General features: G+C 44.4%; 1 protein-coding gene across 3 annotated transcripts in view; it reads left to right on the plus strand.

Annotated features, from left to right (window-relative positions):
* NR3C2 (nuclear receptor subfamily 3 group C member 2) overlaps positions 1–22,323 on the plus strand; it is a 231,359-nt gene extending 209,036 nt beyond the window's left edge. For all 3 annotated transcript variants that reach the window (XM_074155106.1, XM_074155107.1, XM_074155108.1), the window contains 3 exons: positions 3,117–3,247; positions 7,486–7,643; positions 18,515–22,323. In XM_074155106.1, the coding sequence (XP_074011207.1) occupies positions 3,117–3,247; positions 7,486–7,643; positions 18,515–18,670 (445 nt within the window). In that variant the 3' untranslated portion in view covers positions 18,671–22,323. The remainder of the gene's footprint in view (positions 1–3,116; positions 3,248–7,485; positions 7,644–18,514) is intronic.
* Positions 22,324–23,773: the final 1,450 nt, after the last annotated feature.

Here is a 23,773-nt window from a genome sequence, read left to right on the forward strand (position 1 = left end):
ATTTAAAAAAAAAAAAAAAAAAAAAAAGAGAGAAGCTGGAAGTTCTCAGTCTCAAGAAGAGGGTGGAGCAGGGGAAAAGTGGAGAGCCCATATAACAATGGGGAGTCTGCTTTATTAGTATTAAGGAGGAAAATAAAATCCGCTCTGGCAGTAGTGAAATACAACACCAGGAAGATTACATCAGTCTTTGTTTGCACACAGTATGATTCTTTTCTTTCACCAGCCAATTTGTATATTTGAAAAAGTGGTTGCTTGGTTAAAATAATTAGCTGTGCTTCATCCAATTCCCCAATTATGTGAAAAAAAAAAATGTTTGAAGAAATAGAGACAATTGTTGTTGACCAATTTAAAAACAAAAAACTAGTGGTCACTGAACAATTGTCTAAATACCTGCATATATATATTTATATATATATAGTAGTTTCAGAATGAGGCAGGCAATTCTCAGTGAGGCTTTGCTGTAGGTTTGGGATAGCGGCTTCAGAAATGTAGCAAAATCCTAACTAATTCACCTGAAACTTGTGCAGGATAGGTTAGCCTGGGGTTGCCTCGGGGAAGACAGATAGGGTCTGAACCTAACCTACCGAAGTATACTTAAAGAAAAAAGAGAGTAAACTGAATACAAGTCACGTATCCTTATTATTTTACAATATAACAGGCAAAAATCTGTATTAATGAATGAGATCATCTTATTATATACTCCTTTATTCCAGACTGGTTTAGATTATTATTTTGGGGAAAAGCATGCAGAATTTCTTACTCTTTCAGTGTTGAATAAGAGACCATTGCAACAATTTGACTAAGAATTCCCCTAGGAGGTCCAGTGTAGTATATTAACAAGAACTTCAGTGACTGGGAAATCGTTTCTCCTTGTTGTTCCTACACTTTCATCCTTGGAGCTAGACCTGTTGCATTTTCAGGACAAGTAGTAATCAGAGATTTTGAAGTGGAGGTTAACTGGGAAGGATGCATAAGTGCTGCTGGCTGAGGCAGTGGTCATCCCAGTCATTTCTTAACTTCAGGCTCCCCAGTAGACGTAAAGGCAGTAACACAAAATCATGCGTTTTATTTTATTTTTTGTTAAACGACTTCCCCATTTTCCAGACCTGCCAGCCGTATTCTTAGGGGACTACTTGGGATTAGAAGAGTCAAGATGTCTGCTGACATGGTGGAAATGCCTTATCCCAGGGCCCTCCTGGCTTGTGAACCCAACCATGTGTGGTGGGCAGCAGAGCTCGTTGCCATGGGTTTTTTCCTCTTGTCTGTGGCTGCAGGCAGCCTTGGAGGCTACTGGGCTGGGGCCAGGGCTGGCTGCCCTGAGGGGTGCAGGCTGCAGCTCCTCCTTGGCCATCTTTTCCCCCAGCTCATCGCTGTACCAGACACGCCTGAAAACTTATTTCCACCTGTACGTCAACTGATGGGTGACGTATCCTTTGAAACGTGCGTGCAATGAGTATAGGTTCCCCTATTTGGTGGCCTTTTATGATACTGCCACAGACTTGGTGGACAAGGGCAGAGCAACAGACATCATCTTACCTGGACTTATGCAAAGCGTTTGACACTGTCCCGCATGACATCCTGGTCTCAAAATTGGAAAGTCATGGGTTCAATGGATGGGACCACTCAGTGGATCAGGAACTGGCTGAATGGCCGCACTCAAAGGGTTGCGGTCAACAGCTCAATGTCCAATTGGCAGCCAGTGACGAGTGGTGTTTCTCAGGGGTGGGTACTAGGACCAGTGCTATTTAACATCTTTGTCGGAAACATGGACAGTAGGATAGAGTGCACCCTCAGCAAGTTTGCCAATGACACCAAGCTCGGTGGCATGGTCGACACACTGGAGGAAAGGGATGCCATCTGGAGGGACCTGGACAGGCTTGAGAGGTGGGCTTGTGCAAACCACATGAAGTTCAACCAGGCCAAGTGCAGGGTCCCGCACCTGGGACGTGGCAATCCCAGGCACAAATACAGGTTGGGCGGAGAATGGCTGGAGAGCAGCCCTGAGGAGAAGGACTTGGGGGTGTTGGTGGATGAGAAGCTCAACATGAGCCAGCAATGCGTGCTGGCAGCCCAGAAAGCCAACCCCATCCTGGGCCGCATCAAGAGAAGTGTGGCCAGTAGGTCGCGGGCGGTGATTCTGCCCCTCTACTCTGGGCTCGTGAGACCCCACCTGGAGTACTGTGTCCAGCTTTGGAGTCCTCAACACAGGAAGGACATGGACCTGTTGGAACAGGTCCAGCAGAGGGCCACGAAAATGATCAGAGGGCTGGAGCACCTCCCCTATGAGGACAGATTGAGAGAGCTGGGGTTGTTCAGCCTGGAGAAGAGAAGGCTCCGGGGAGACCTCATAGCAGCCTTCCAGTATCTGAAGGGAGCCCACAGGAGAGCCGGAGAGGGACTCTTTGTCAGGAAGTGTAGTGACAGGACAAGGGGTCATGGTTTTAAATTGGAAGAGGGGAGATTTAGATTAGATACTAGAAAGAAATTCTTTCCTGTGAGGGTGGTGAGGCACTAGAACAGGTTGCCCAGGGAAGCTGTGGATTCCCCATCCCTGGAAGTGTTTAAGGCCAGGCTGGATGGGCCTTTGAGCAACCTGCTCTGGTGGAGGTGGTTCTATTGATTCTATTGCACCAGTTCTGACCCCTTCACCAGCCTCATTTCTGTCAGCCAGGGCACAGCTGAACAAATGCTGACAATTCAAACACATTTTAAAACGTTTTTGCCAGTTCATTGACATCGTCAGCGTATATTTTTATTTCTGTTCCTTTTTAGGGGTGTGGGTGTTACTGCTGCCTGTGGTCTACTGGATAGCGAAGTGAACTTGAGCCATCCACAGGAGTTGAGCAGGGCGATGCCCGGGTCCCCAAAAACTCACAGGCAGTGGGTTTTTCTCCCAGCCCAGGAGCATGGGGGACCAGGCAGCCGGCAGGGGGGCTGGCGGGACTCCAGCTTCGTCTCCGTAGTTCCCAGCTCCCTTACCTAACCCGAACGTTGCAGCTGCGGTGTGTCTTACTGACCTCTGCGCCGTTGAGGGCTTGGTTTCCAGGTTGCGCCTGGCTTTCCACGTCGCGCTCTCCTGTGTTCATCCTCTGGATTTTGTTTCTTTCTCGTTGCAGGGAACGGATGCGCCAGTCCGCTATGTTTGAACTGTGCCAGGGGATGCACCAGATCAGCCTGCAGTTTGTTCGCCTGCAGCTTAGCTTTGAGGAGTACACTATAATGAAAGTTTTGCTGCTGTTAAGCACAGGTAAGTTAGACGTGTGGTTACGTGGGAATACTCGAAAATATTCCAATTTACAAAGAGGTGTGGTGATTTTAACTAATGTGACAAAGAGCCAGACTGTTTCCAGCCAGGCTGCAGGAATAAGCCTGGGTTTATGTCTTACGGTTTATCTGCAGATCTCGCTTTCTGTTAACCCAGGAAGTGTCGTGTGTGTTGGAAGGACAGTAGTGACCGTGCAAGGGGCTTTGGCCCCCCCTGTCTCTGTAGGGAACTGCTCAAGTTGGCCAGGTGTGCCAAGAACGTGCAATAGCTGTGGGGACTGGGGAGAAACCCCAACTCAACGCTCAAAGCCACTGGTTTGGGTGACTTAACGTGACCTTCAAGATCAAAAGATGTACATTGCCTGTACTGCAAAATGGGTATTTTTCCAATGCCAAGTGAATTGAGGATGATAAGCCCTTTTACAGGGCTCTGAAATTTTAATAAATGACAGTGCACGCTTTATTCTTCTCTCTAGTGTCATGCTGTGAGTTTTCTTAAGATACAAAATTCCGTCTTGATGTTTGGTACAGTGCTGTGGAGTAATTAGCAGATCTCTTGATCGTATCTTACTGAAGATACTGAAAAGCTCCTGTCCCAATACAATTGTGTAAATGCGCAGGCAGTTTGTACATCCCTTTTCCGTCAGTCTTGGTGGAAAAAAACCAATTACCCGTAAACTAGCTTTATTCTATATAATTGTGCTCCTTTTTGTGGGACCCACTCAGTGACATCGTGACGAGAAAACGCATCAGCTCGACTGGTGATGTCGCTGCTGTGAACTCACTGGGCAAGAATCCCCCCAGCAGGAGGAGGCTGGTTGTGGGGGCTTTGCGTGGGGAGAGGAGGAGTGGGAGATCAAAGGGGCCGCTGTGCTTATTCTGGCTCAGTGGGCAGGATGCACGCCTGAGGCTGCTGGCACCAGGGGCTGCCGGGGCTCCTGCTGTGCACGGAGCATCTCCCCAGTTTGGTGGGGAGCGGAGGCCAGCACGCCCTTTGAGATCTGGCTGTCTTCTTCCATATCCCCATCTTCTGCCCCAGCAAGCTGGGGGAAGAAAAGGAATGGCAGACGACAGGAGTTAGCTGTGCGGCACTGGAAGGCGCTTATCGCCGAAACCACTCCAGGACGCCGGAGCTGCAGATTTAGACATGCAGGAGCCTGGATGTCTGAAGTCCAGCCACAGCATGAGCAGGTTGGCTGCAGGCAGAGTTAGGTGCCTACGAAGGGGTTTGCATCCAGCAAAGGCGAGTGGCAACCCCTTCGGGCGAGGTGGTGGGATGGGCACTTTCTCCCCGTCTGCGGTGCCTTTCCTCCAGACCTCACCCTTCCCACCCAGCTGGTAGCTCTGTGGTTAAAGAAGGAGGATGTGAAGCTGCAGTTCCCATCTCGGCTGGAGGGGATTTGGATCCGCTAACAGAAACCTCCTGGGGCTGTAAGTTTTTTGGGCTCGGCTGTCTCTTTCCCTCCCTGCTGTTGAACATTCCAGCTTCCCCAGATGGGGGGAAAGGACACCGGCTGGGGAGCACTTTGTCTGCTGGCCCGCAGGGTCTGATGCCCAGGTTGCACTCCGAGGGTTCAAGGAGATGGTCTGCTGGTGAAACTGGTATGGGGGGAGCTGATGGGCTCCGAGGGGAGCCCTGGGAAGTAAATGGGTTTTTTTGAAGGCTGTCACCTGCGGTCTTTCCAGAAGCAGCTAGCAGTGCTTAACGTGGATGTACTTGAGGATGTACTAGCTCCCAAAATGTTCTTGAGAGAGTATCTGGATTGGAGATCTGGCTCTGCTGCTTTTTAATCAGCCCTAAAGGGGGAGAATCTTTAGAAAAAGAGCCTAAAGGCATTCTAAAAATGTAGCAAAATTTCTTTAAGCTAGGTATTTATTATTCTACTCTCTTGGGACTGTTAACTAATGACTTGAGTTATTACAGGAGTCTGTTAGGCGAGATCAGCCTGGCCAATTAACTTCAGCTAGCTGCATCCCTTTGAAACGCACACCACGGTCACGAGAAAACCTACTAAAAATAGTTTGTTTTGGGAGAATCAGCATATTTACATTAGAGAGAGAAGAGTGAAATAGAAATGAAGGCAGTGATAAAAGCCGGGAAGTGTCACATGAAGGGCAGCAAACCTGGTTTCAAATGATTATACCTTGATACAACCTTATGACAGAAAACACCAGGTTTGTTTTCACTTCAGTTTTTTTATTGAATAGTGTGATGAGCAGAGTACAAGTTATTCTGAAACTTTCATGATGACCACATCAAGGAAGTTTCACTCCATTTACATGTGGAAGAAACCACACATTACAACTCAATTGTTTTCTTGCTATCCACAGACCATAGATTTTGGGAGCTTGCCAAAAGCATTGCTGCATTTAATAAGTAAAATCAGAAACACTGGGCAAACCTCCAGAATTTCATGTTTTGCTTGAGTTCTCTTTATTTGTGGTCTTTCTTTCTTTCTTTCTTAATCATCTGGCTGGGCTGTTGGTATAATAATTTTCAGACAGAACAGTAAAATACATAGTAGCAGGCAAAGGAAGAGTGGCTCTAGCAGTCTTTAAGCAGCATGTAGGAATACAGGCCTGTAAATATTAATGGAACTGTAAAGCCCATGCTTTTTTGTCTAAGGGCCACCGTATGCTCTGATGGCTTTACTCATCTTGATTGGAGTATCTATGTTCATTCATCTTGAACTGAATTTTTACATCTGTTCTTCTGTCTGTCAGCTGAGTGACTTGGAGATTTGGCATGTAGAATTTAAAAATTAAATATTCTGTTTATATAAGATAAGATATATAATAATTAACGAGCAATAGCCAGGTTGGTGCATTACCTCATAGGCTTTTTCTAAAGATTCCTCCTTATGCCCCTTTCCAGCACCTCATGGTCGCAAGTCCTTGCTGCTCATGTGGTGGTAGAGCTCCTCCTTGTTTGCCATTGCTAAATTTGCCTGGTGGATACTGGTGATAGAAGGAACTCGTGCTTTTTCTTAAAGCTTCTACTCTGGAGCCTTTTGGGCGGTTGTTGCATGCTTATGATGTGATTGCAGTGGGATAGAAGGCAGTTCACAAGAGAAGGAAAGAGATGAACAAGACAATTTCTGTCAAGATGTTAAGTCAGGGTAAGCTACGTTAGAAGATCACCTCTTTTTTTTTGCTTTCGTTTTTTAATAAGTAACTTCCCATTTAGCTTACTCTGACATAGCTGTCTGGCTTGCTTAGAAAATACTACACCGTACAGGAGTGAGTTTATTTTATCTTCCTTCTGTGGACTAGCATTAAGACATGCAGGGTAGAAAAATACTTGATGGTTAAGCATCATTCAACCAATCCAGGTATTTAAACGCCATAGCGTTTTGTGTAATGTTCTTAATAACCTTTTTGGGGTCTTTCTAGAGATCTGAGCCTGTAAGTCATTCCTGTTTGGGGCAGAACCTGCCAGAGTGCAAGGGTGTTTGTAGTCTGTAAAGAAACAGTGTATTTTATTTTTTTTTTTTTGGAAATAGCCTTGCTGCTATCAGTCACAGCAAAAAGCATCAGAAAAGTCTACTTTAGTCCATTTGTGAAATGATCCCTCTGGCAGATGGGAACTTTGATAGGACACTATTGCGACTGTGTGTTGTGGTCAAACACTGGGTCATGATGCCTGTTTGAAAAATAGTCTTCCGTTTCATGCAGAATCATGGCTCTGTTTGTTCTAGGTGTTATGCAGATGCTTACTAACATTCAAAGACATTTTAGATGTTACTTGATGGCATAAAAATGTGTCACTTGGTCTAGCATTTCTGCACATAACAGCTGTAATTCTGTACCTTCCCCTCCTCTCCCAAGTGTGGGGAACCATTCAAGAACAGTAAATCACTTCTTCAGCTTCTAAAAAAACACCCTTGATCCATCTGCCTCTTTTTTTTGCCTTTTTTTTTTTTTTTTTGTGGTTGGGTTGTATTAAAAGCAGTTTCAGCATGAGGTTAGCATGTGTTGTATTTCTGAGATGTTATCTTGTCCTCTGCCACAGCTTCTGCAATCACAGATCTGGAGAGGGTGCTTGAATCACTTGCAAATCTGTATGATGTTGTTGATTCCTTACCAATGTCTGTAAAATTATGGACTTTGCTTAATGGTTTAATTCTTTCATCCATTAACTAGTGTAACTTTTTAAGTATGCACATCAAAAGAATAAGCAATGCAGTTAATATTAATGTAAGACTGTCTTTTCAATGACAGTTCCCAAGGATGGTCTCAAAAGCCAAGCTGCATTTGAAGAAATGAGGGCAAATTACATTAAAGAACTAAAGAAGATGGTAACTAAATGTCCAAGTAACTCTGGGCAAAGCTGGCAGAGATTCTACCAACTGACTAAACTTCTTGACTCCATGCATGATGTAAGTATAACTCCTCAGGGAGTGCAGACAAGTTAAGCAAAAATCTCTCCGTTAAGGTAAACCAATAGTCTTTAATTGTGTTGACTAACAGGGAGAAAAAAAAAAAAATTGAATTCTTTTTAAAGGAACATCTGAGAGAAGTTGTTAGCAGATGAATTTAAGGACAACTGCCAGGTAAAATAAGAAAATATAAGTCATTAAGGGCTGGGTCCTGCTGCCTTCTCCTATGTTAAATGGTAGTGTGTTCCTCCGATGATTCGCTTAAGGTCGGTAGAACTATCCGTGGGGTCAGAGGCTCCTCATCAGGAGAGGTGATGTTACCTGTGACCCTGAGTTAGACACAGTGCGAGTGTGCCACACAGTATCCCGCAAGCTGCTTCTCAATGAAAAGTGCCGGGTTGGTGCGTCGTGCATCTAACATGCCTGATGTGCTAATACATGCTGAATTAATTTGGAAATCTTTTACAGCTGGGGTTGCAATAATGATGACTTTAAAAGACGTATTAAGACCTTGGAGCCATCTTGGGTATTTGAAGCTTTATCTGAGCTTTTCAAGTATAAGATTCACTGTATTGTTTATTTCTACAATCCTGTCTTGTTCCAGTGCGAGGTGTTTGTTTTGCATGTGTCAGGTGTGAGATGTGATGAATGACACGGGAAGCTAAAAGTTTAGTCCCGAAGCATCCGGGCTGTTGGTGCCTCAGCCCAGAATGACTCTGAAGGGTTGTGGTAGGTGGCTAGTGCACAGGACCAGCTTGTGATTTCAGGAGGGGGTATCCGTAACATTGAGCTCTGTTGGGTTGGGAGCAACCCGGCTCTAGCCAGTCAAATGGTAAGTGCAGAGATTTACCTCTCCAGATGCTTTGAGCAGCAGCGGGATTGTATCTCCGTGCTCTCCATAACGGAGCCTGGAGTCCCTACAGATGAAACCAGTGACCCAGCCTCTAATGGTCTCCTCAAGCTTTTCCCTCCTGCCCCCTGAGAGTGCCCTGGCCACCAGCCGCTTGCCTGGGGCCATCGGGGCTAGCATCCATCCTCTCTGAAGCTGCACCGTGGTGCAGCAAGTGACGAGAGACTCGTGGGGCCAGTGAGAGGGACCCGTAGTCGTGTTTGGGTACAAGAGAGGGAGGGGTCCTGTGAGCAGAGGCTGAAGCCCAGCAGCACACCCTGGTCACCTCCCACTGAAAACTGGTAAACTGGATCACCTCCCACTGAAAACTGGTAAACTGCAGCAAAGGATAAAACCGTCCTACTCCCTCCTGGGCCAGCAGGGTGGTAACTTTGCTGCATGAAGAACCTACAGCACTTGCTTTTAGAGCCTGCATATAAATGTACTTCTTTGTCCTCGGCTTAAATTTCGTTTTTGTAGAGACAGTACAGTACAGTGCACTTCAGGTCAAATCTGTATAAGAGCCTGAGGTCTGTTTACAGAATGTACATATGGAATTATTTTTCAAATATTGTTCTGTTGTTCATTAAAACATTGCACATCTTAGTGGGAGGCAGGGAGAGTACTATCAGTGCGGCAGTAATAGCTCGTTCTTCAGAGATCTGGTTTCGCTTGCTCCATGCCAGCAAAGGAAGTTGTAGCGTTTCAGTGGAAAGAAAGGGGATGGGCGATAAAATCATTTGCAAGATACTCGCATCTGAACCTTGGGGCGGCATAACAAACCCCTGCGCTTTTAGGGAGTTTTCTAATCCTCTTCAGAATAGGCAGTGTCTACGATTTGTTATTTAAATGGGTGTGTTTGTGTGGTTAAGGTGACTGGATGACAGACTCGCGTTTGGTGAGAACGCTGCCGTGTCCTACAGACATTTTCCAAAACACAGCGTTAACCATTGGGAGCTGGACTAACCAGAGGAAGCAGACTGCTCTTGCGTTTTATTTAATTTTTAATTAAGCTATTTTTACATTGCTTTTGTTTTAATAGAGCACTTTGTTACAAAGGACTTTTTAAAGAAAGTCCCATTGTCAGCATTCTCCATTAAAATGGCCAGTTGTCTGCACAACAGTGCTTCCTTTCAGAGGTGATATTGGAGACTTGTTCAACAAAGGCACTTGTTTATTTTTTCTCTTTAAAACTAATTTTTTTTTTGCTTTTTGGTTTTTGAAATCCATTAGAATAAATTTAGAGTGGCAAGAATTACTCTTCCCCCCCCCCCACTGACTGTTAGCACAGAATCTCTCTGTTCTATCAACATAAATGCAAATTTTCTGCTGGATTCCTTAGTATAGGAGGAACAATTTTTCAGCTGTCACCTATGGATTTTTTAACTTTAACTTTAAAGGATGGGAGAAGAGAAGGCTCCAGGGAGACCTCATAGCAGCCTTCCAGTATCTGAAGGGAGCCCACAGGAGAGCCGGAGAGGGACTCTTTGTCAGGAAGTGTAGTGACAGGACAAGGGGTCATGGTTTTAAATTGGAAGAGGGGAGATTTAGATTAGATACCAGGAGGAAATTCTTTCCTGTGAGGGTGGTGAAGCACTGGAACAGGTTGCCCGGGGAAGTTGTGGATGCCCCATCCCTGGAAGTGTTTAAGGACAGGCTGGATGGGGCTTTGAGCAACCTGCTCTAGTGGAGGTGTCCCTGCCCATGGCAGGGGGGTTGGAACTTGATGATCTTTAAGGTCCCTTCCAACTCTAACCATTCTGTGATTCTATGATTCTGTGATATTTGGCGCTGAGTGGTCTAACTGGAGCTGAGGCCCCGTGTTTACACGCTGCCGTAGCCGTTTGCAGCTCAAGCCTGAAGGGGCCGGTGCAGAATTCATGCTTATTCAGCCTTCCTGCTGCCTCCAGCTCTTCCACCAGAGCAAAGCAGCACCTCGTCGTTCGTGGAGTTCGCTTTACCTGAGTGTAGCCATAAAATGATATAAAAATACTGCTCCTTTGCACCTTCGCACTTGCTTTCATCGACCTCATTTTTAAGTAGTCTTTCTGAGGGCTATGTGAAATAAAGCACGTGGGAATATCAGATTACAGTCTGCTTGGCTTATATAATATAAGGAAGGGAAACAAAAAAAAACCAACAACCCCAAACAAGATGGTTTTACATTGCTCGGTGTACTAAATCACTCATCCACACAGTGAACATGTGTGCAGGTAGAAAAGTGCTGAGGTGAAGGGAAAACAAACAAACAAAAAATTTTCAAGAAGGCCAGGTAGGCACTTAAGTATTTCAAAAAAATCAGCAACTTTATTTAATGATCCATAAAGCCTCCAAGCGCTAACAGCGCAACCCAAAAATAAAAGAGATGGAAACCCAGCAGACAAGACAAACAGGGTTTGGCACCCGTGCGTGTGCACGCCTGCACCCAGCCTCCTGGAGCCTGCCTCACTGCTGCCACTGGGTCGGAAGGGACCTCTGGAGATCATCCAGTCCAACCCTCCTCCCAAAGCAGGTCCACCCAGAGCAGGTTGCACAGGAACGTGTCCAGGAGGGTTTTGAATGTCTCCAGAGAAGGAGACTCCACCACCTCTCTGGGCAGCCTGTTCCAGGGCTCTGCCACCTTCTAAGTGAAGTTTTTTCTTCATGTTCAGGTGGAATTTCCTGTGTTCCAGTTTGTGCCTGTGGCCTCTTGTCCTGTCACCGGGCACCACTGAAGAGAGTCTGGCCCTGTTCTCTTGACACCCACCCTTTAGATATTTATAAGCATTGTTGAGATCCTGTCTCAGTCTTCTCTTCTCCAGTCTAAACAGACCCAGGTGGTGCTCCATTCCCTTGATCATCTTCATAGCCCTCTACTGGAGTCTCTCCAGTAGCTCCCCGTCCTTGAACTGGGGAGCCCACAGCTGGACACAGTACTCCAGATGTGGATATTTACTTGCTGTTGTGCTATGGATCAGCCTTGCTTGCGCGGATGGACCCCAGCATGGGTATCTTCTGGGAGCATTCAGAGCAGAAACGTCATCAACATACTTCCTTCTTGTAGGGGTTGTATTTCTACTGTTGTGGCTGGCCTGGGTGCATCGTTTCACGAAGCAGCGTTATGTGTTGAGAACCATACACAGGACATAAAGGTTTCAGTCTTGTGCCCGTGGGATGGCCGTGGGCATTTCAGGGAAGAGACGCGTATGCAAGCGCTTGGCTGTAGGTGGACTGTGCTGTGTGATCAGACAAACGGCACGCGGGAACATTAGAAACAGATGTACTGCACATGGTATCAAAAACTTCATTTGGATCCTCCTCAACATCTCCTGTTGGCTTTGGCAGGAAGGGTTGTATCTTGCATGGCAAGCCTCATTTCGTATAGGGAGCTGAGTGTACGGTTAGGCAGTTTGCAGAACAAAAGCTGAATTTGGTTTCAATCTGGCCGATACTAAACAGACTTTGAGTCGAGGGGCTTTTGTTTCGATGCCATGACATTAAAACCCTAATGTGAACCTTCCCCTTGTCTTGGCGAGGCAGAGCGCTGCACTGCCGTGTGCTTGTTGATACTTTCTGCCAAACAAAAATAGATTCTTTAAGGCTCATGCTGCTGAATAATTAATTTTTTATGGTTCCTGAAGGGAATACTTTATAGCTGAGGCGGATCTTTCCGTAGGCTGAGAGCGCTAGGATTACACTCGCTGAAAAAGCTGTCGGTGGGAAGAGGGGCAGGGACCCCCGAGGGGCAGGTTCGCCAGGCACGCTGCGGCGGGGGCAAACGTGCCTCCGCAGGGGCTTAATCCCACCAATACAAAGCCGCAGATGAGCACCCCTCGGCTGTTGCCAACACCTTTGGGTGCACTTACTCCTGCTACTCATCTGCCAAAGTTGTGTCCCACCGCTGATGAGCTGTTTGGAGCCTTGTTTTAGTCCCAGTGCCTGAATTTGCAGAACAGGCATTTTCTCTTGTTTGCTCAGAGGCTGGATCCGGTCCCTGCTCCCGGTGTGGCCCCGACAGAAGCAGCAGCCCCGTCAGAGCGTGCGCGGAGCTGTGTTGCAGCAGCTCACGTGCATGTGTCGAGTGAGAAGTTGACTCCCAGCTCCCTAATGTAGACAGGGGCTACTCTGCTCGGTTTGTGATGGTTGGGTCTCTTCTCCTTCACATTAATAGGTGTTTGTTGGAGGAGGGCAGAACCCCGCTACTGTTGATGGAACAACAAGGGAGTCTCGGCTCGAAATTTACCCTGGCCGAGGGCTGAGGATGCTTCATTGCTGTGTGATACTGTGGGTTTGCGTGCATCCTCCGAGCATAGAAAAGTGGTTTGGCTCAGGTTGTCCTCCATGTCATGTCCAGGTGTCAAGCGCTGTGGTTTTGGTGTGCACATGTTTATGATGAAAACCCGAAGAAGTGAGTGCAGTTCTTAAATCAGATAAATCACAGAATCACAGAATGATATGGGGTTGGAAGGGACCTCTGGAGATCATCCAGTCCAACCCCCCTGCCAAAGCAGGTCCACCCAGAGCAGGTTGCACAGGAACGTGTCCAGGCAGGTTTTGAATGTCTCCAGAGAAGGAGACTCCACCACCTCCCTGGGCAGCCTCTTCCAGGGCTCTGCCACCCTCACAGGAAGGAAGTTCCTCCTCATGTTTAGGTGGAACTTCTTATATTCAAGTTTGTGCCCATTTCCTCTTGTCCTGTCCCTGGGCACCACTGAGAGAAGACCGGCCCCATCCTCCTGACACCCACCCTTTAAGTATTGATAAGCATTGATCAGATCCCCCCTCAGCCTTCTCTTCTCTGGACTTTTAGTCTTTAGACCCAAGTCCTTCAGCCTCTCCTCGTAAGAGAGATGTTCTAGTCCCCTCATCATCTTCGTAGCCCTAAATGCACCTGTCCGGGCAGAACTAGGTTCCACATTTGTTCTGGTCAGATACTGTTAGTGCCTAATCCATATGTATTTTACCTGTGAGGTCAATACTCTGCATAGGTGCAATCAGAGGCTTTATCCCTCGGTCTTAGAGGTTTTACTCTTTGGGTTAGAGTTCAAGGTTTCATAAGGAGTGGGGAATTAGCCACTGTGGCACCAAAGGACCTCTGTACCTCTGGGAATCAGCCTGCGAGCCACCCCAGGGGGAGATAATTTGTTTCCTGAGCCCTCAGAGTAGTAATTAATTTACATCATGGGATTTTCATAGGACTGGGAGCAACAAGGAAAAATAGTGGCAATGGAATAATCAAGACCTGGCTGCCAATGGTTTCCCTTAACCTTACTGATTGTATGAGAACACTGAGGTTTCTGACAGTAATAGCTGTAGCTAATAATAGGAAGAAATTACTCAGCATTGTGTCGTTACCCTACTGCTGTCTTAATTGCTGTATCAGTAGGCTTAATCGCCAAGATGCTCCTGATAGACAGGTGACTGTGGGCTTTCATACCACACTCGGAGATTGCGAGAGGTTTTTGAAGTCAGGAAAGTAACTGAGCGCAGAAATGTGCACCCCTTGCAAATCAGACAGTTCTTACCGTTTCTGGAAATACAAGGACGTGGTGAGATTGCCAAACTAAAATCAATTCTTTTTGCTGTAAAAATTCTGCAAGTGCTCAAAGGTCGCTGTAACTGTATTAACTTCGGGGACTTCATTAAAGGATTCATTTTTTTTTAATTATGAAGAACAGTATGGGTGAAAAAGTCCATTTTATGGAAACCCCACCCCAATAACAGAAAATGATGTGTGATTAATACTCCTATTTCTCAGAGGTGCTTAATACAGCATACAAACGCGAAGATTGATTTAAGTAAAAATCTCAGAGTTTCTAAGACTTCTGTAGCCTTGAAAATGTTGAAGCGCAGCACAGTCTGTAGGGTGGTGATGAGAGAAAGCTCCGTAATTAATGACTGCAGCGGTGATGGGTTATAGCTAACAGCTGATCCGCTTGCCAGCGGAAGAGCTGTCATGTCTTACAGCCGTCCGGGTGACACAAAGGTGGTAATTCTGACCTCTCTGTGTGTGTGTGTGTGTGTGTCTGCATCCCCGCAACCCAGCTCACATTAATTTATTGAGTGGTGTTCTCCTGGCTAGAGAGGCTGGGGTCTCCGTTCTGGGAGATACCCAGGACCCAGCTGGGCAAAGCCCGGCACCCGAGCTCCCGTCCCCGGGCACTGGCCCAGTTGCCTCCCACGCAGATGAAGGCTTGCAGTGCCGTCAAAGCCCTGTTTTATTGTCAGGTCCTAAAGAGAGTTAAAACAGCTGCCCACTAAAGCGGTGAGGACGATGTCCTGGTTGCGTCTCAAGGAAATGGGAATTATTTTAGTTGTGGCCCCAACTGCGCTCTGCGAAGCTGCAACTCTTCAGCCGTGTGCTTCAGCCGCCGAAATAACTGGAGATTGCAAAAGTAAATATGCTTCTAGTGCCTGTTGCGCTGCTTGTGAAAAGAGCGGGGCTTTCATTCACGCTGCTTAATTTAATTCTTGAAAGAGGATGGATAATCTGCTTGTTCTCCTTGCCTGTGATCTTGATAATGTCACAATTTAGGGCGGGAGGCTGATCCTGCCAAAATTTTGCCATAGGGTTTGTGGTGTCACTTCTCAGGGAGTGAGGACCATCGTATGGGACACGGGTTAGTGGTGGTTTTGTCAGTTAGGTTGATGGTTGGACTCGATGATCTTAAAGTTCCCTTCCAACCCAGACCATTCCATGATTCCATGATTAGCGTTGCCTTTCAGGCCGCTGTACTGGAGGAGGGCTCAGCATTTCCAGTATAAACTGCCAGAGGCAGAGGGTCAAAGCAGTCAGGTAAAATGTAGTCAGGAGTTCCCAGAGCACGGGGATTTACGAGCCTTCGAAGAACAATCAGAAGTGTGTTTGAGGTAGAAGATTCCTAGGCCAGATTGGGAGGTGCTGGGTGGCTCGTGTTGCCTCACCTGTTACCTTTGGTGTACCAGTCACGGTGACTGCGGTGACAGAGCTTGTGCCTTACAGAAGAAAGCAAACTTTTTCATTTCCTTACTGAGGGGAGGAGCTTCTCTTTTAAAGCGAAAGACTAGAATCACAGAATGGTTAGAGTTGGAAGGGACCTTAAAGATCATCTGGTTCCAACCCCCCTGCCATGGGCAGGGACACCTCCCACTAGAGCAGGTTGCTCAAAGCCCCATCCAGCCTGGCCTTGAACACTTCCAGGGATATCTTATCCTTAAGGGTCCAAACCCAATTATTATTTGATAGGAGGTTGTAGGTATTTTCTTTTAAATTGCTGTGTAAACTTAACCCTTCTCCTCTGTGGTGGGAGTCATAATGTGCTATGTTAGGATAATATCCATGATCGCATCCTGGTTTTTCCCCCCCTGGACTGCTAACTAACTCATTGATTGTATAGAACGGAATATTCTCGCTTCAGGAATGTTACTATTTTTTCATTTCCCCTTTTTGTCCACGTACTCCCCAGCTATACGTATCTACTGGATACTACTAAAAGCTTGCTAAGAAGGCAGAATTAATAGTTTCCACGTAGGCTTTTCTGTGGTCTCGCTGCGTTCAGAGGCTTCACGGGAGCGTGATGCGGCAGGAATTAGCTGGCACTGCCCGGGAGGGGAGCCATCAGCACCACCGGGATGGCTGGCGATGTGACAGAGATGACACCCCCCCCAACTCCCTCCCTCCCAGTCAGTGGTGGGAAACTACTCCTCTTCACCTTCAGGAAAAGCAGCAACTTCACCAGGTCACTGTCAAGGTCGTGTTGGGGTGCGAGGCTTAGGTGCTGGTATTTGGTGACAAAGGCAGAGATTACACCAAGAGAGAGTTTCCTTCACTTTCTTTGGGTCTGTGTTATGTTTGGAATGCTTTTTTGGCACCCAGTATGAGCAGAAACTGCCTCCTCCTAATGGGTCTATGCTACTTATTTAGCATGCATCCGTTTAATTAATTAGCCTTGCCTCATGACGTGCCAGACCCTCGGGAATGAAGTTAAGCAACAGCAGCCAGGCTCGTGCACCGCTCAGCAGCAGGGAGCCGTGTGTTCAGGTGATCTCACCACTTCTCGGCGTCATTCATAAACCACGTGTAGGTTTGCAAGGACAGCTGTGAAAGCCCTGAAAATAAGTAAGTTCTAAGGTGCGGTGCTACAGGAGGGCAGTCTGTTGGTGCCTGTATTTTTTTTTTTTTTCCTTCGTACCCTTTTCTGCCTTCCAGAAGTCCCACTTTTATTTACCCTGGCTTGAGCAGGAGCCTTGCGGCAGAGTGCAACCCCGCCTGTCAGGAACCGACGTGACAGACTCGGGTTTGATCGGCCACGCCAGCCGAAGTGGTTTAAGTGCTTTGCACGGACACAAGGCGCCAAAACGTGCATAACTTCTGAATTTTTAAACAGCGGAGGCTCTAGGTTGTTTTTTGTTTTGGGTTGTTTTTTTTTTTTCAGTCGTGCAACACAGTAATTTGGTGAATTTTTAATGGAAATTAATAGGCAAAGGGGAGCCTGGGTGCGCTTCGTTCGCGGTGCCGCGGAAGCTGACTTGCCTCTTGTCTGGCTTGCACCGTTTCTCTTAGAGATTGCAAAGGGTCCAGCGTGCTGCACGACGTCAGGAGAGTCGCTGAGATCACAGCAACCAAAAAAAAAAAGTAGCTTTGAAATAACATTCTCTTTGCTACTAAAGGCCATGAACAAGTGCTCCTCGACTGGATCAAAGTATGACTTAAACCTAACCCAGCAAAAGCCTGCACGCGTGTAGGTTGAGCCACGAGATTGCTTTGCCATGTTTGTATCATTAACACAGAAGCGATAACGATGGCTAGAAGTGGTCTTCTTCTTGTTCTCCCACTCTACCAGCATCTTCCTTTATAGCACAGAGGATAAGCTGCAGTTTGCAATTTTGCCTGGAGAAAATAGCACCAAGCGAGGGACGAGACAAAGCAAAGCACTCAAAAGCCCAAATTAATCCTCGTTCTTGTAGTGCGATTAGGTTTCCCGTAACACGTAGACCAAAATGAAGCTCTGTAACTGACAAAAGAGACCACCACAACTTGGGACAAGGTAGAAGAAATCAGACTAAACTTCTTGGTGCCTTGGAGACACATGGTGTTATTTTGCTTCCCCACACACCAAAAAGCTCGTGGTAGCTCTATGCCGCTTAGTACTTCAGCTGGAGACCCCCTCACCTTTATTAGGGTGTACAGACCGACTGTACAAACTTGGCAGAACTGGGATAGTTTCACCTGTGAGAGCCTCTGGTGCCCAGAGGAAGCCAAAGCAGTGCCGTGGGACAGGTTAAGGGCAGGTTTGTTCTGCTGGCAGAGGCGGTTCCCACCTTAACAGCTAACTGGGTCCTTGTGGTGCTACGGAACAAAGCTTCCTTCTCTGTCATTGAAGAGCTAATTAGACATTTTTATCTTTAAAATTCTCAGCGTCATGCGTAATCCACTGAGAGAAAGGAAAAGTGTGCTGCTAGCCACCACTACAAAAATAGAGAACTTAGGGTTCTCCTCAAAAAGAAATACTTCCCTAAATATTGCCTCTATAGTTTAATGAGTAGTAAGCAGGAAAAAAGCTTGGGGGTGGGGTGTGTATTAAGAAATGCTTTTGTATATAAGTAGAAATGCTTTACAATTTGATATGGACTGGGATGACCAGATAATCCCATTTAACAAATGTGTGTCCAGCTGCAATTTAGAGACGCGGCAGTTCACGCCTGATCCTTTCCCTCTGGTGAAGACATTGAGCACCTATGGTTTCCATGATGGCCGGTTGCCTGTTGGTGAAAGGAAAAGTGCAGTTACGCTGAAAAATCAAATCTGTGGTATTTTGGTTTTTTTCCCAGTTAGCACATTTCTAACAAGTCAAGTGGCACTTTGAGATTCACGTTCTTTTGTTTGCTTTTTAACCCCCGCCAATGGACTGCCACGTCAGCGTAAGATGCCATTTCTTGGTAATAATCCATTATCAATGAGCAGCTGTTTGCGTGCGAAATTCTCTTGTGGCTTTCCTAAAAAGTGTTTCTTTCTGTGTTTCAGCTTGTTAGTGACTTATTGGAATTCTGTTTCTACACCTTCCGAGAGTCTCAGGCACTGAAAGTAGAGTTTCCAGCCATGCTGGTGGAAATCATCAGTGACCAGCTACCAAAGGTGGAATCCGGGAATGCCAAGCCCCTGTACTTTCACAGGAAGTGATAGAAAATGTCTTAAATGGAAGAACTTTGCCTTAAGTTTCCCTGTGTTATTCCACACCCATGAAGGACCCAAGAAACCATATTTTAAACATGCTATTTACACTTGTTCAGCAGTCTCCGAATAGTCTAAAATCATATGAAGGGTTTGGGGAATGGAAAGCAGTTGACTCGGATTTGGCAAGACCTAGATGTTTGGAAATCACCCCATAACCCTAAAACACTTAGAAAAATGTTCCTGTTCCTCTGGATGAAAAGCCATATCTAGTCAATAACTCTTTGATTTTGATATTTTAACAGATGATGGAGTTTTAAATATGCCATGTAGTTTCTGGTATTGTTTGCTTGTTTTAAAAGGGTTCAAGAACTAATGAGAACTTTTTAAAGCTTACCCTTGGTTTGCACATAAAACGTAAAGTCAATATGGGGCATTAATATTCTTTTCTTGTAAAAAAAAAAAAAAACAAACAAAACCTATATATATACACACATATATACACACACACACACACACACACAAACCCTAATGTGTAAAGTAATAACAGAACATTTGGTGTGGAATACTCTGTTATCCCCACCTGTGGCATTTGTTATCCCATGTTATCCCATCATAGATGATATACACTGTGTTAAGTGTCCATTTACTATTTAATTAAAAAGGATAAGATGTGAAAACAAATGCCCTGGTATCAATTTATAGTATCTATTGTGCTGGCTTTACAAATAATTTTTTGCAGTCTTTTGCTGTACTGTACATTGCTGTATGTATAAATTGTGAAGGACCTGAAATAAGGTGTAAGGAACTTTTGTAAATGAGACAAAAAAAAAAAAATCTTTAATGGTTAATAGGATGAATGGGAAAGTATTTTTGAAAGAACTCTATTTTGCTGGAGACTATTTAAGTACTATCTTTGTCTAAACAAACAAGGTAATTTTTTTGTAAAGTGAAATGTTCTGCATGCATAATGAACCGTTTACAGTGTATTTAAGAAAGGGAAAGCTGTGCCTTTTTTAGCATCATATCTAATTTACCATCCTACAGTATCTGTTGTAAATAACCACACTTAACCTTTTCAGTTGTATTTAAGCCTTTCTATTTCCCTCTATATTTTCCTCCCTTTTTGTCTCGCTTGCAAGCGTATGTGACTTGAGCACATCTGAGAAATCCTGCTTCATGTTTCTGTAGGAAACTACACTCTGTTGTGTTTGCCACTTTACGAAGGTTTCATTTAACAAGACAAATTACGGTCTCTCCAAAGCTTTTGCCAGCTTAATGATATAGTGAGTTCTTGCCCTCTATTCCCTTTCTCTCTCGGGGGAACGGGGGGGGAGAATAAGATGTTGAATGATTTTTCTTTTTTTATTAAGGTTTCCCAGATTGTTTGTTTTTCCTTTGAATACTGGATACATAAAGCATCTTAAAAGGTCAGATTATTATTTCAGATGGGGGAGAGCGATTTCTGATTATGATGAAGGGAACATGCAGATCATTACAGTAAGTATATTGAACAGATTTGTACTGGTGAGAGGGATGGTAAGGTACCGATAAGGGCAGATTAGCTGAGTAGAATTTTTAGTGAGAAACTAAAACGTATGTAATTTTGTAAGCCTTTTTGTAATAATCAGAATACATCCGAGAAGACAAATGTTCACACTACAAGTTCGACTCAGTTGGTCTGATTTTGTCTCAAAAATGTTTTCTCTAGAATAAGACTGCAAAGAAAAAAATTTTTGAGGTGATTTTCACTATTTCACAATTTATAAGCAAATACAAAATTTTGGAGTAGAATAGAGGACAGGTGGACTTTTCTGAGGCTCAATTGTTGCTACCATATGCTCATGTTTAAATAGAATAGATTTTCAGAGTCCTAATCTCTAGTGTTCTCTCTGGGTGCCACTGGTATTTTTGAGCTCTAGTTTGTCCCTTGGCCGGTCAGAATGTAGCATTTCTTTTCAATGGTGGTCGAGTTAAGAATTCTACACCCTTATGAGTCCAAATTTCGAGGTGCGCTTTGGTGCACTGAAGACGGTCAGTGCTACTTGTCTTTTTAAATGACACCTGCCTTATGCAATGGGTAATCTGTAAAGACTGTATTCAGAGAGGTTTTTTATATATAAATATATACATACATATATTATTTGCATTTTGGAAGTCTAATTCATAGGCAGATCTTTAAATACTGACCTGCACAGCAATATGAAAGCCAAACTTCCAACGTTGAGATACACAGCATGCAGACTGGTTGTTTACAGTAAAGACACAGTCATACATCCATCTTTCCATTTACATATTTTTTTTTTAAAAGTCTAAAATAGAAAATTTCAAAGCCAGGTTCTGGGTGAATACAGTCTGCAGCAGCTTTTTATATTAACAAAGTTACTGCCTCCTTTTCTGTCTCAGAGTAACTTTGCTTGATTAAAATAGCAAAGCCATATTCTACACTTCACTGTTAAATGCCTGTCCCAGTCCAAATTGTTGTCTGTTTGCTCCTATTTTTGTACCTTATTACTTTTAATCTTGGTTTGGTACAATTCATAATTCACAGAAACTTCATATAATTAAACACACTAAAATTAGTTTTAAAAAGCAATTTATATCTTTATGCAAAAACGTATGTCTGTCTTTGCAAACAACTGTAAGCAGATTATAATAAATCCTTTACTTTAATCACCTGTTGTTTATGAAACCATTCATTGATTATTATTTTTTGCTAGAGATCATTGAAGTAATAGATACAATTGGATATAGATGTTGTAAGAGGCAGTATTCTCTTATCAAGGACACTTAAGCAGAATAGCCATCACTTTTTTTATCTAAACCTGTGTACAGAAAAAAAACAAAAACAAAAAACAAAACCCCAACCCTATTTTTTAGCTACCAGGACGTTACGTTCTTTTGAATTTGTTTAGAATGAAATAGGCATTTGTCTCCTGCAAAATACAAGACGAACTCAAAACACCTTTTTAGAAGTGGGCTTCTCTTCATCGAGCTAAATTATTTCGTTGTAAGAAGGAACGGGGATATACAGCAAGAGCATTGTATACACAGTTAAAAATGTAAAATAGTGTTAATGTACTGCAGCGGGTGTTTCAGGAATACGACACGCGGTGCGACAGCACAGTCGCGCAAAATAAAATAGAAAAGACTAAAGTTCGCAATATCAAAATCTTATTAAAAAGATACTTTACAATCAATAATGCAAAAAGCTAATTCACAGGGTGGTGTTTTTCACTGACTTGTTTAAACATTTATGAAATTAAACAATTCTACAGTTAATGCACTTTTAATTGTTTATTAAAGATTTGACTTTTTCTTTTTTTAGAGCAATGTTTTCAGCTGGAGGTCAATGACTTGATAAGATAGACAGCAGTTCTGAGGCCAGGAAGCTCAGAGGAATGTTTAAGAATTCTTGGAGTTTAAATAGATTCCTGGATGAAAAATAAAAGCAGCCAGCAGTATGGTGTAAACAGTAAAATCTATGCATAATGATGCATTTATAATTAGGGGTTTGCTTCTGTATGTTTAAAGCTTTTTAAATAAATAGAAAATATTGTTTGGTCTTTATGTTAATGTCTGCAAGTACCTATTTTTCTTTTTTTTTTTTTTCTTTTTTTATACAAATTGTACAAATATACATGAATTAAACTGGTTTGATTGCAAGTATTTCTTGCATTTTAATCTCAGATAGGTGCTGATGCAGCGATACCCTTAGAGACGAGACTTCTGCTCATCTAGAAATGGTATCAAGTAACATAAAGTAACTAACCAGGTAATATAACAGCTTCCTTCACACATCTACAAATTCGGGTTCCTCAAGCTCCGTTAATTCGGATGACGCGCTGTAGAGTAAGGAACGCCCAACTGCGAGGAACTGGGTTCACTTCACCTGGGTATAACTCTGCTCGCCAGATGAGGTGCTGCCACTGTCACCCACACAACCCCACGTCCCACTCCGAGAAACAAAGCCGGCAACCTTCACATAGCCAGGCAAGCCTGGCTTCCCCTCTCAGTTCACCTGGAGCTGTTGTACCCGTTGGCCAAAGTCAGAATTTCTCTCATGGAAGTAGGGATTTGCTATTTTAATATACCAAGGTTTCCCCAGGGACTAAATCAAACTGCCTTCTCGGGGTCAGGTCCCTTCCAATTATAATCGTGGCGAGATAGTTGGAAGGGGAAATAAAACCCCTGCTATCTTGGGTTTGTTCTGTGCACTGTCTACCTCAAAAATTCACCACTGAGTCCCGCACGAAGCTAGGTCTGTGGTGTAAGACCACCGTTTAATTGCATTTGGGGGTTTTTTTAATAACAAGTTAACACAAAATTTTATTGCCAAAAATCCTTGCACCTGCCTTCTGTTTGCTGAGTTGTCAGAAGGAAAGAATAGGAGAGGCTCAGCAGTGTTAAGAAAAATTTCTCATATGTTTACAAGCAGATGTATCTGTCATATGCTGTTCTAGAAATAAGAAAACGCTAGCGCTACTTAAAAACATAATGAAACTTGTGATCTGACCTCAAGCTGGGACGCTGCTTTCTTTCAGGTGTCTACAGAGACTGGGAGTTTATGATGAATACAGTATTACTAAGAGAGAAAGGAGCGGGAAAAAAAAAAAAAATGCCCTTTAATTTCAAAGATTTAGCTAGGTAACACATGCCATGCCATGAGGTTTTTCAAAAAGACCACGTTAATTGTAGCTGTCGATTGGATGAAGTTTATTTGGTGCTTACCTGTGGTCACGGCAAGCACGGGTGAGGACACTCTCTTGAACTCCGATGTAGAAAGCGACGTCCAAGGCACGCTCAGCTTAAAAGGTGAAAAGTCCAGTGCAGACTTTCAGTTAAACCGTGTTTAGCACTGATGCGTTTACAGCCTACGTAAGCTTCTCTACCAGCAACTGTTCTCTGTAAGTTGCAAACCAGGTAAGAATTGTGAAATGGGTTAAGAAAGAGAACAAGGAACAGAGCATTGAGAAGGGCAAGCTTCTCCCCGAGTCTTTTCTGTGATATAATTACAGAAGCTCAGCCAGCAAAAGCTGTAAAGCAATGTAGCAGGAGCACTTATTTTCATTACAGGGCAGATAAATCAGCCAAGGAGATTTTTCTTTCACT

The sequence above is a fragment of the Numenius arquata genome, chromosome 10 (genome assembly GCF_964106895.1).
Source record: "Numenius arquata chromosome 10, bNumArq3.hap1.1, whole genome shotgun sequence".
Taxonomy (NCBI): Eukaryota; Metazoa; Chordata; class Aves; order Charadriiformes; family Scolopacidae; genus Numenius; species Numenius arquata.